The following is a 13316-nucleotide window of genomic DNA, read 5'->3' on the forward strand; positions in this document are numbered from 1 at the left end:
CACACATTATACCACACTACATCCACAACACACACACACCACATCATAATACATCACATCATACTACACTACATCCACAACACACACAACATACCACACACACTCACCACCACACCACACCACACCACAATACATCATATCACACCACACTACATTCACAACACACACACCCTACCACACCACAATACATCAAAGCATACTACACTACATCCACAACACACACACCATACCACACACACACCACCACCACACCACACCACAATACATCACACCATACCACTCTACATCCACAACACACAAACACATCATACCACACCACAATACATCACACCATACTACACTACATCCACAACACACACAACATACACAACATACAACAAACACCACCACACCACCACAATACATCACACCATACCACACTACACCCACACACACACACACACACACACACACACCATACCACAGCCCACCCATACAACATACACGCACACACAAACACACGCACACGAACACGAAACACTCTTAGTCTTACATCATAAAAATATATTATTTGCCAAAGGTTTATTTATAATAGTTTAACTGTGATTTATCAGTACTTTTATTTAAACCTAGAAAGTTAAGTGTGTAAACTTGTATGGTGTTAGACATATGTAGTCTCTTGTAATTCTATATAGAATGGCCATTTACCTGTATGATATGTGTTATTTTATATTTGTATGTATAAAATGTAAATGGTTGAGACTATAATAAATGATCTAATCTATAATGCACAATTAGTTTATATGGGAATACCAATAACTTTCTGAAAACTGCATTTCAAACACTAACGGATTTGAATGGTAATGAACGTATTGTTATGTTAGTTGTCACCTATTGTTATGAACAACTTAGCTTAGATTCAATTTAATTTCATGTGTCAATATTTACAGACAAAACATTTCCGATCGACAAAGGTCTGACATCAGAAACAACGCCTGAAAATGAGACGCTATATAGCTACAACATTACAAGAGAATTCGAATACTTAAATTTGTCACAGCCAATTAAAAGGTACGTCGTATATATGATATGACAGCATCATAATTAAATAAGTTATTGGTAGCTGTAGTGGTGGTGCCTTGGAATTATTTATGTTTTTAAATTCATAATTCGCCATTTCCTATCCTTTTATCACATTTTCATAAATTTTCCTATCCTTTATCACATTTTCATAAATTTTCCTATTCCTTTATACATCTTTATAAATTTTCCTATTCCTTTATCATATTTCCATAAATTTCCTATTCCTTTATATATTTTCATAAATTTTTCTGTTACCACATTGTCATTTTTCCTATTCCTTTATCATATTTTCATAAATTTCAACGAATACAGGACCAGGTAAAACGGATTTTAGATATCTGTTCCGCATATTATTTGTTTTCATTTGATTCGCTTTGATAAATAAAACTTCTCGTTTAGAGTCAGAAATCACTCTATAGCATCAATGTTCATGCACATACATAAACAAATAAGAGATAAAACTGGTTTGAAGATTTTGTAAATACTCACGAGTAAAAAGAATGTAAATTTTTTGAACATTTTATTACTGTGAATGGTTACATGGACTTTGATATTTCTCGAGTGTTTATGCAGCTTTTGTGTAAAGTGCTACAAAAGCTGAAATATCAATGTTCCATGTTTCGGAACGAAAACAAAAATGTTGCCTAGAAAGACTTTAGGTGATTATTTAATGAAAGTATAGCTGGGCAGGATCTACTGGATTCTAAAAGTCAACTAGATGTCCTCAGCACTGACATAAATCAGTACCAACACTGCAAGAGTTATTGGCGGTTATAGGCAAGAAATTGGAAGTAAAACATCTCAGTCTATTGGCTATAGTTTGGCGATTATTGATGATCGTTCATATTTATAACCGCTTACGTATCAATAACAAAATATTTATGGTAAATAACTTTTTTCAGAATGTTGTCTACAACTCTACATTTAACGCTACATTCTGTTCGCTCCCATATAAATAATAAGAAGGCTACATGTCTGAAGATAGAGGGATGGGTACGTAATTCATCATATTATCTTGTTTTAGTTTTATTAGTTTAAACTATTTTCTTACCTAATTTTACATATATAACTGACAAAAAGAAATATAAAGCAAAGTTGGTCCTAAAGTCGCTTCTCTTTCTTTTTATCCTGGAAAAGCGAATCAAAATTAAGAAATTAATACTAACCAGAAAGAAAAGTTACCATGCATTATAAAACAAACTTACATTTAACACGCTAAAGTTTGCTAGGGAACATAATTGCTTATTCAGTTGTCTTACATATATTTTCATAAATAATTAAAAATTTTATTGTGTAACAAATCATGCATATAACTTATACAGCTTATATGTACAATAACATCCATGCTTTCATCATCTACCGGGAGATTCTTGTTGTTGCAGGTAGAATTTGTTGATCTAGATAATAATGGCCAGGTGTCGGTAGACCTTGATACGCACACCAGAAGAATCAAATGTCGAGATATGAATCTTTCTTTATCAGGTATTTCTTCATGTCTGATAACAACACTTCAATAAAGTTTATATTGCATGAATTTTGAAAATATTTGAATAATATAACATATAAAACTATAGATGGTATGACATAGTTCGCAACGTTTTAAGAAAGTATATTTAAAGCAAATATTCGAAAGAAGATGATTAAAGTTTACACAGTATGAATTTGCACATGGATGATTTTTTTAAACGACATATGAGCCGTGCCATGGGAAAACCAACATAGTGGCTTTGCGACCAGCATGGATCCAGACCAGCCTGCGCATCCGCGCAGTCTGGTCAGGATCCATGCTGTTCGCTAACAGTTTCTCTAATTGCAATAGGCTTTGAAAGCGAACAGCATGGATCCTGACCAGACTGCGCGATGCGCAGGCTGGTCTGGATCCATGCTGGTCGCAAACCCACTATGTTGATTTTCTCATGGCGCGGCTCATATATTGGAACATGTTTTTCTATTTCAGACTGGCAGCTGGAAAATACATCAGAAACAGCTGGTGCAGCTGTTATTGTATTTACCATATTCTCGATAATAATTACAACGTTAACAATAGCCTTTGCAGCTTTTAGTTTCTGGGTATAACTGTTATAGTATTTTTATCGTAATTGTTGTTCTATACAGGAACATATCTAAATAGATGTTATACTTATAAGAGGTATTAATGTAGTACCAACTTTGAACATTTTTGGAAATTTAACAATAGTTTACAAAAAACCCCAACATTTTTAGAAGATACTGTTTCTAAGTGAAGGTCAAACGGCATATGAAGTATAATTTGATATACTCTTACTTTGATTAATGTTAAAAAATAGAAATGTTTCTGTAATATTGGAACGTGGTTAATCCTATCGGGTGTTTGTCCTCGTTATCCTCCGCCGAAGGCGGGGGAATATAGGTTTGGCGTTGTCCGTCTGTCCGGATCCATTAAATGAAGTGCTTTTGAATATTTAAATAAAACTTCATATACATGTTCACCACTATATAATATATAATGCGCCTCGTCAAGTTTCAGTCAGAGTTGGGGCCAAGTAATACCAGAGTTGGGGCCAAGTAGTTTCTGTGTTAACCATATAGGGTACTATAAATGTGGCATTTTCTGCTTCATAACTTGTAAGTTATTTGACGTAGAACTATGAAACTTACATTGAATTTAGATCTCTATTATGTGGTAGTGAACACACAATTTCTCCAGGATCTCTTTGGTAACTTCAGAGTTATTGCCCTTTAATTGTTTAAGATTCCATATATTTGTACATAACAAACTAACCAATTGGTAGAGTTTCATTAAACATCTTTCATTTTTTTCCGTGAACATTTATTATTTTCATGTAAAACTGTGTACCTATTTTCGGTCACACCCTCCACAGTGGCCACACCCCTCACGGCCCACCCACAAAAATCGTTTTTCTTTAGTTTTCCTTTTTTGAACCATAAACACTCAATGAATATTTATCACTACGCAAAACTGTACCTTTCCCCCACCTCGCTCCCCCACCATCCCGATCATGCACCCTCCGCTCCGAACATTTTTAAAAATTTTATATCAATATTTATTATCAATATGTGAAGTTTTGTACCTTCACCCGGTCATCCCCCCACCCTCACCATAATCAAGGAGTGAATGGCTTACTTTTCACTCTAATGCAAACAAATTGTTGTAATAGTAATGTAAAACGCACAACAATGTTGTATAATTTATGAAATTGTTCCTAGTAAATAGTGCATTATTTCGGGTCATTACGAATGCGAAAAACCCCAATTTCAAGAGATGTACGTTTATTTTGAAATAATTTGTTCATTAGACATTTGTAGAATTTGTGATGAACTGTGTATATAAAAATGGTGTAAAAACGATATTTATTTTTGCTCGTATATTTTCCCCTTGATAAAAATCAATAGTACTAGCTCATTTAGAATCACTTATCTGTTTAAGAAAACGAAACATTTTATGAAGAAGCACTACAGGTCGTACTATGGGGCCATTGATGAGGATGAAATTGATCTACCCACATCAGAGTACTTACGCTTCGTTAAATTCTGGGATATAACCGTACTCTTCTCTGACGTTCTGACGTTATACGGAACAATTTGGATTGTGTTTAATACAGAGGTATTGTACCATTTTCACCCTACTTTTCTTAATTGAAGCAATACACGTTAAACTGTTTTTGTTTAATACTGGTTCACATGTACATATATTGACTTTTAGTAATAGTCTTCATCTCTGATTAGTGATAAATTTATTTCATAAGAATACGACTGTTGGATTTCAGTAAATTGAATTCAAAATTAATAACATATAACAACTGAATTGTTTAACTCAGACACTAAACTTTATATTACTGATATAGCACAGTGAATGGGTTCTGGAAATACTGGACTCTTACACAGTTTGGCTAGGAGTTGGTTGTATTCTTGCGTGGCTCAGTCTTCTACGGTTCTTCAAATTCCACAATAAATTCCATGTAAGATTTGCTTTACCTTGTCTTATTCAAGTTGAATATGCAACGTACATAATATTTACTTAGATTTTAAACTCAGACACACCCTTATGAAGAGGAGCATGCATCTAAGTTTTCATCGCAGTGTCAAAGGTATTAAAACAGAAAAGGTATCAAAATTATTGCAAATTCAAAACTATTTGCCTTGGCAATATGAATAATATAAAATCATGAAATGGTCCGTGAGTTTAACAAACAAAAGTATACGATAGGAATGTTGTCCGTGCTTTCTAGTAATAACTAAAGAAAGGATACAAAAACACAAATTTCCAATACTGACTACTTTGCTCACAAAACTTAAAAAAGAAGATTAAATATATATATATTATACAATACTAAGGGCCAGAGAATCTGTCGAACACACTCTCAATTAAATAAAAGTGAAATAGCTTTTGTATTATCATTACTGCCAAACTTAAAAAAGTACAGTTGTGTATATAGTTTTTTTCTGTATTTCAGCTATTGTTTAGCACACTGTACAGAGCTTTCTGGGATGTGATTGCATATCTCATATGCGTTGGTGTCTTATTCGTTGGATTTTGGGTGTGTGGGTATGTTGTAATGGCTCCGTACCATGTTAAGGTTGGTTTGATATTGCTCTAGAATATATTATTCTGTATTACTTATAAATAGTTTGCTGTTATAAGAAGAATTTTATCATACACCTATATAAATTCTGTAAACAATAGGCTTGTATTTCATAATTAAATATAAACAGGCAGAAAAATGCCGTATTGTACCTTTTGTGTTGTATTCTGCCGGACTACTTTCAATTATATGCATAGCCTGATACAGTGCTATAAATAGCTGAATAAAATTCACTTATAGTTCCATTTTAAACATTGAAGATATGGTTCAATAACAAAACAACAAACAAAAAGGTAGAGGTGTATACTAAAAGGGTCATTATAAAAGTAGCTAGATGTGGGGTTTTGTATTCGACTCTCGTAGATTTTGCAAGGCCGAATTACACTCGGCGCGCCTCGTGAGATCCGATCTAATCTGGCAAAAATCCACTCGAGCTGAATACAGCATCCCGGATCGAGCTACTGTCATAATAACCCTATTATATTAGCCAGTTAAAATGCATGTGTTTATCTGCCATGACTGAAAACTCAATTTAATTGTCTGCTTCTGACATAGCAATCTTAGCAACAAACATACGTTCGAACAAATGGCGTATTAACTGGCATTTGTCTAGTTATTAACAATGATTGAAAGTGAGTAGAAAACTAACTATTTTTAATGAATTGTGTGCCTAAAGATATCAGTTCATCTTTACTTACTTAATTCAAAGGAAAGTTTGGTTTTTATAACGTTATAATTTTTATTTTATTTTCTTTCAAGTTCAAAACGCCTTCAGCAGCTGCTGAAACGTTGTTTGCTGTTGTAAATGGTGATGAAATATATGCCACATTAGCTATTCTGGAGTCTGACAAGAGCGGCGGTAATTGGGTGTGGTGGTTCTCTAGGTTCTACATTGGAGCATATGTTGCTATATTCACCATCGTGGTTATCAACCTGCTGATTGCACTGTTCATGAGCGCATATGAATCCATTAAGGTATTAGCAGGACATTAAGATTTAGTGTTAAGTAAGACATTTATTTGTTCGATTTAAAGACACATCGGATACCTCCGTGGTCGAGTGGTAAAGGTTGCTGTCTTCAATCACTTGCCCCTTACCAATATGGGTTCGAGCTTCACACTGGCGGCGTTGAATTCTTCATGTGAGAAAGCCATCCAGCTGGCTTACTGAAGTTCGGTGGTACTACCATGGTGCCCGCCCGTAATGAATATGCACGGAGGGACAACTGGGGTCTTCCTCCACTACCGAAGATGGAAAGATATACAATTGTGTCGGTGCGACATTAAACATAAAACAAACAGACAGAAAGACACACCGACACAGTTCAGGTTGTCCGGCGACTTTCCAGGTGAGACTAATAGTGCCTGTCAGGGACTTATTTCAGATGCACGCAATCTTCTTTACAGAACTTATTACAATCCACAAAACAGCTGGATAGAGAAGACGAAGATAAACGTTCTTACTGAAACAAATATAAAACTGTTTTTCTAAAATGCACGTTTTAGTGCTGACACAAACATTTTAAAGTTCCTTAGGAACTTCGGAAACTTGTCTCAATGCAAAGTTTATCATTGTAACGTGGATGTTTAGATCATGTATACTCTGTACATTAGACAACAAATACTGACACGAATACACAAATACTTAGTTGATTAAAACTGTAAACTAATTGCAAACATAAGATAAATTTTAAAATGTACTAATACACATTTCAGTCGTACTACGACGACAAACCAGATGAAAGAGAATTAGGTCCAATGGAAAAGGCTTTACGTCGTGTTCTTGAGAAAAAAACAGGGGGAATCAATTTGCGATCTTCCATATGTGATTTGATGAGTGAAGGAAGATCCCTCTCCAAAGAAGAATCATCACTAAGAATGGAACTTTCAAAACTTGTACGAGTTTCAAAAAGCAAGAATGACGTGATTCTCCTGAAGCCGAGGACATTGAAAGCGTTTATGGAGGATGAAGATGGCAAAAGTAAAGACATAAAATGCTGCGGTATGACTTGTTCCTTCACTTTGTTCACTGGGCATGATCAAGCATCTTCTAGACAATAACAGTGCTATAGAAGCTGACAATCGTGAGGTCATAAAACTATTGAACGAAGGTACATTAAATTGTCAGCTGTTTAAATTTTACAACAATTTCGAGAATGCCCAGGATAGCTAAAAGTACAAGGCTAAAAATGATTTGCCTTATGATGTGCAATCAAGCTAGTTTAAGCTCTGGTTTTAAAAACTGAAACCCATTGACTGCGACTCTATAACGTAACTGAATATGAGCTAAACCAATTCCAGAAACAACCTTTCTTCAAATTGTAATTCGAAGCCATGATCATTGTATAAGAAATCGTTTATTTAAGAAATTAAGTGCTCAACCGTATATGTTTCATTCATAAATATGAAAGCTCTCTGTATTGGTATTGATTGAACGCAGAAATACGCGCATGAAAACAACATGATAAAATGTGTACGGATAAACCAGCCATTTTGCTTGAATTGATAAATAGTGGAATTACATATTCTTAAATACTGTATAAAGTTGTTATTTGTCTATGTTCTTCACTGCCGTGACATTGTAAATGAGGGGTTACATTTTGAATTCCTGAAGGACCTAATTAAAGCAAATTTAAATACTGTTATAAACATCTGAGACCTTTTTTCTTTTCAACATGTAATATGCACCTGATGAAAAATCTTAAAGTTTAAGTCAGTGTGCATTACATTTTTACAAATATCATACAGCTTGCTTAAATATATGTTCTTTTCGGAGAAACTGTTAATACGTACATATTAGGTGCTTTTATTGCTTAAATGAGAAGTAAAAACAATGGATCAAAAATGAGTTTGCAGGTTAAATTATACACATTCTGTATGTTACTGATGTATATCATATCATATTTCATTTATTTGTATATGCTTCAGCAAATATTATTGCATTTTTTTGTAATATTATATTACATGTTATGAACATAAAATTCTTTTTCAGATATTGAAGGCAAATGTTTTGTACATGTAAAGTACTCTCATTTTCTTTGATATATTTATTTGTCTGTCCAACTCAATAGGTAGCTTTTAACTTTTGCTCTGTTATTAAACAATTGATTTTTAACATTTATTAACTGGTCTTATAATTAATCATATTATCTTATAATAAAATGATATATTTGAAAATGTTAGACATGATATCAATGTAACAACTTCAGAATAAATATAATACAAAACTGTTTTTGTTGAGCAAACCATCTGCTGATAATTTCACATTTCGATGTACAAAGAAGAATGATATATTACACTGCAATGCCATAGATCTAGATACTTTTTCAGGTTTGCAGATTTCTGTACTAATTATACACACTTCAAAAGACTAAAATTTGGTCAACAGCACAAACTATATACATGCACAGGCAAATGTTACAAGATTTGTTGTAATATAAAATGATATTACAGCGGTCCCACGATGAACTTTTTATCCCCTTCGGAGCACCGGAGGATGTTAGATCAAATATGCATCATTTTACTTGCTTGATTTGTTCGATATGATCTCGAAGCAACATCATAGTATATCAAATGTCCCTAGTTACAACGACGATGTACCTTAAACCAAGCTCTTCTAAACAATTAAAGAAAATCGAAGTAAAACTTACTGTCGCCGTCGAGGTTGTACTACTGGAGTCCATGTTTGTTTCGATTTGGTGTACCATGTGATAAGTCACGTGGTGTGGTGAAGTTTGAACGCGCTAGATATAGAACCGGCGATATATCTTACTTTCGTTGTCGCAGTTGTTTTCTTTACGATTATTACATTTTCATTTTGTAAGTTTTTTTTACATAGAAGGTGCTGTATATGTTATTTGGATGATGTGTAAGCATGTTAGTGAAGAAACATTTCTTATTTTTAAAACATAGTGGCACTTTAAAGCAACATATGATCCCAAGTAAAATAATAAACTAGCGCTTAACGAGAAGACAATGGACTAAAATAAACAGTATAGAATTTACAGGTAGATTCGTCACATGATGTCTCTTTCATTTCGCATTACGGAAACCACGGACACTTAGGGGTCAGGCACCACCGTTCTGCCGCTGCCACCAGATAGCCAATATGTGTTAGCACATTTGAACGAATTGAAAGATGCAGTCATGATAAAGTTTATAAGAAGATATTCTGACAGCAACAATGCAATCAAGCAAAATAATAGCAGACTGAACTTGTTCACGGTAAGTAATAAAAGTAATACACAGATTTTGAATACACCTCATGATAAAAAAAAGGATAAAGATATGACAACACTTAGCCTAAGTAAGGGAGACTTTCACGGCCGCCACACGGCACTTGAAGACTTGAAGTAATAAAATCTACCAGATATTTTTTTTGAAAACATCTACCAGATATTTTTTTTTGAAAACAAAAATTGCCCCTCAAACCTAATAGTTCCGGCTTAAGCGGAATTCTATAACAGGAATTTCATGGACTCCAAGAACCCAAAAGAACAGATAATATCACAACACTGAATCCTAGTTCAGGGAGACTTAACGGTCCATCCTACACGGCTTCCCAAGATTTCTGTTTTGATAGCTAATAAAAAAGAAAGGAAGATTCTGTGTTGAAAAAAAAAGCAGATTCGGTTTGGCTGAATCTGTTCATGGAAAGTAATGGAAAATGCAACAAACCTCACGACATCTAGTGTATAAAACGTTGTTTTTTTTATATATTTTTATCATGTTTTTAAATGCTCTTTTTTACCATCAGTGCGGTTTTCAATATGAAATGATTATGTGTGAAACTTACATTTCAAACTCTATCTCGAAAGAGAATACCCGGTCTGTATCGCGCATGCCCCTGATATCAATATTATTATGCAATATTGTTGCTCGTCTTGCTACATATATTAAGAAAAACATGGATAAATATCGAACAGGGAAAGCCATATTGCAAACATGCAGCCTCCCTAAACGTTAATCCAGCACACGGACGTGCACACGACCAACACACACATCCTCGCATAATAGTATACCTAGAATTTTCAAAATTGTGACTTGCGTAGGCATTCTCTGAAGATGGACGACTTCCATGTTAAACGTTATCTACTAGGTGTTACAAGAAAGACTTGCCTGGCAGTCGCCCTTGTGAGGCCCTTTATAGTAAAATAAACGAGGTCAAGGGTCATTTGGTGCATATTTTCATGTGTGTCACATGTAATACCTTGTATCTTGGTCATTTATCGGTGTAGAATAATAATAATGGTATCAAAACGAAGTTATGGCTTTGTACATTTATTCATAAACACTTAATGAAATTTTCTCATTTACATACAAATACTCATGAAAACTTAAAAAATGACATTTTCAAATAATGCAAAGATCAAATCTTCGCTATTTGTGTTTATAAATGGACAAAAATAAGCAGAATTACATGTTGAAACGTTACAAATATGTATCTGTTTGTAGCATTATTTATTGTTTGCAAGAGCAAATACTGTCAAAAGTTGGTGTGGTATTAAACAAATATTTAAAAAACTGTTCTAACACGATCCGATTCATTTTCCTGTTAAACAAAGAAGGCAGAAAACGGTGAATTATTATACAACAAATCACTGTTCTGACGTCATAATTATTACGTCATGGCGTCAAACGGCATAGCGGCGCGCTGGAAAAGAAACCGATTGAAAAGGGGCAAATATTTAATGAATGTCATCAATGATGTACTTAAAAATCCTTGGTAAGGTGTTAGAATCGAAATAATATCTCTCATTTAGTGATTTGCTCTTGAATAAATCATTGTTTTTCGTTCAGACGCGTATTATTATATCACTCGGGCTACGCCCTCGTGATATAATTCTTTCGCATCTGAACTCCAAACCATGATTTATTCAACGACAAATCACTGGATGAGATATATTATTTCTTAAATAATATTTACACATCTCACATATAAACCATATTTTGAGATAGGAAGATGTTTTGATTTTGGAATAATGTCCTTATAAGTATTAATTAAGAGTTTTTCAGCTCATTTGCATTCTCATGAATATCAATTAAAATGTATCAAATAGGCATTTAAAACGTTCATTTAGTATATATATATATCTGTTCTTTACCATTGATAAAAATCTTATCAGTTTTGTAAATGTCCAAGAAAAGCTTGTAAATATTCCATGCATTAAGAATATAATTAGTATGTAACACTTGTTCAAATACTGCACAACGTATATAGTTCACACAGTTCAATATTGCTTATAGTTTTTCTCTATACACAATACCAGAGGACATTGTTTTAAATATTGTCCTAGTTGCCATTTACAGTTCTACAGTTTGTATATAAATAGCATCGCATGCACATTCAAACATGAAAACCTGGTTGGATAGGTAGAATATGCACCTTGAACTGCCACATTTCATCTTGGAATCCACATTAGTATATGATATGTTATTTTGGGTATTTTAGGAATACAGTTATATATGTCACCCGTGGTATCCTTTGTATACATGCAAACTTAGATCCATTACTTTACGCTATCGGTGCAAAGTTGTGAAGCGTAATTAGTAAATGTCCAAACTGACATATATGTATAGCTAGGATGGCCTGCCTATATACACAGGATACACATGTGGTCAGTCTACAGTAAACCTCGCTTATAAGGAACAGCTTGGGACCTCTAAAATGTGTTCCTTATAACCGAGGTTCCTTATATCCGTATAGCGAACTAGTTCCTGAGGTTTGTATAACGAACACAATTTGTATAGCGAACACTATTTGACAGACGTTTGAAAAGGGCTATGTGTTCACACTCCGGGCCGACCATGAATCTTTATGTGAGAATGTTGCGAGTCTAGTAGTAGTACCGGTCCTTTCCTGGAGAAATGGTAAGTAAACTGCCTGCATGTATATGACTGAAATAGTGTTGAAACACGGCGTACCTAAACTAATCGGTAAGAATGACCGTTATTCGTGTTTATTTTTGGTCGGTTATTTCTATCTTCTTTTTTGAGAGAGCACTACATTATGTCTATAAGATATGTTGCAGTTTCTCCCATTACCTTGCTCGAGAATAGGCATCAATACTAATATAAAATAAATGTTCAAATTTTTATTTTGCAAACATTGTCATGTACATGTTCAAGGGAAATATCGTATAGAGTCTTCGAAAGGGGAAACCGTCATTGATATCGCAAAATCAAAACAATACATGCGGATTAAAGTGTAAATTATGCCTACATAGTTTTGCTATCCTGCTATAAAGTTTACAATTGAAAATTTGGTAAACTGGACTGTTTGCTATTGTTAATCACACGCAATTAACACATTTATTTACCAACATATGACCAATATTAATATCCTAAGGTTTGGTGACCGTTACTGATTTTCGTTCACCTACCTAATACATGTAGCTCTCGAACATAATCTTGAGTAAATATAAGTCTACTATCATCTAGTATTTGGTAAATGTTAATGATGATTTTTATCGTATCCGTGAATTAACAAATTAAAGATCATAGTTCTAAATTTAATGATATGTGTTTATTCATGTGCATGAAAGCGCGTGTAAGTGCCGACGTTCCTACGACGCCACCAGCGATTCTCCTAATTGTTTCCGGTTTTTAATATTTTTTTATTCTTTATGTCTGTTCGCTATAACCGAGGGGTTTTCCATTGAATTTCGTACTT

General features: G+C 34.0%; 1 protein-coding gene across 4 annotated transcripts in view; it reads left to right on the forward strand.

Moving 5' to 3' along the window:
- Positions 1-13316, forward strand: part of LOC123531846 (mucolipin-3-like) — a 79559-nt gene that overhangs the window by 9240 nt on the left and 57003 nt on the right. For 3 of the 4 annotated variants that reach the window (XR_008372759.1, XR_008372760.1, XM_053553028.1), the window contains exons 8-12: positions 930-1050; positions 1965-2055; positions 2445-2544; positions 3020-3132; positions 4490-4666. Coding sequence is in view for 2 of the 4 variants with exons in the window: in XM_053553028.1 (XP_053409003.1) it covers positions 930-1050; positions 1965-2055; positions 2445-2544; positions 3020-3132; positions 4490-4666 (602 nt within the window). In the remaining 2 variants the exon portion in view is untranslated. Of the gene's footprint in view, positions 1-929; positions 1051-1964; positions 2056-2444; positions 2545-3019; positions 3133-4489; positions 4667-4907; positions 5022-5516; positions 5640-6404; positions 6621-7360; positions 8872-13316 lie in introns of those variants that run through there. The other variant, XM_045313128.2, reaches the window with a different exon arrangement.

Source organism: Mercenaria mercenaria, chromosome 1, assembly GCF_021730395.1.
Source record: "Mercenaria mercenaria strain notata chromosome 1, MADL_Memer_1, whole genome shotgun sequence".
In the NCBI taxonomy this organism is placed as follows: Eukaryota; Metazoa; Mollusca; class Bivalvia; order Venerida; family Veneridae; genus Mercenaria; species Mercenaria mercenaria.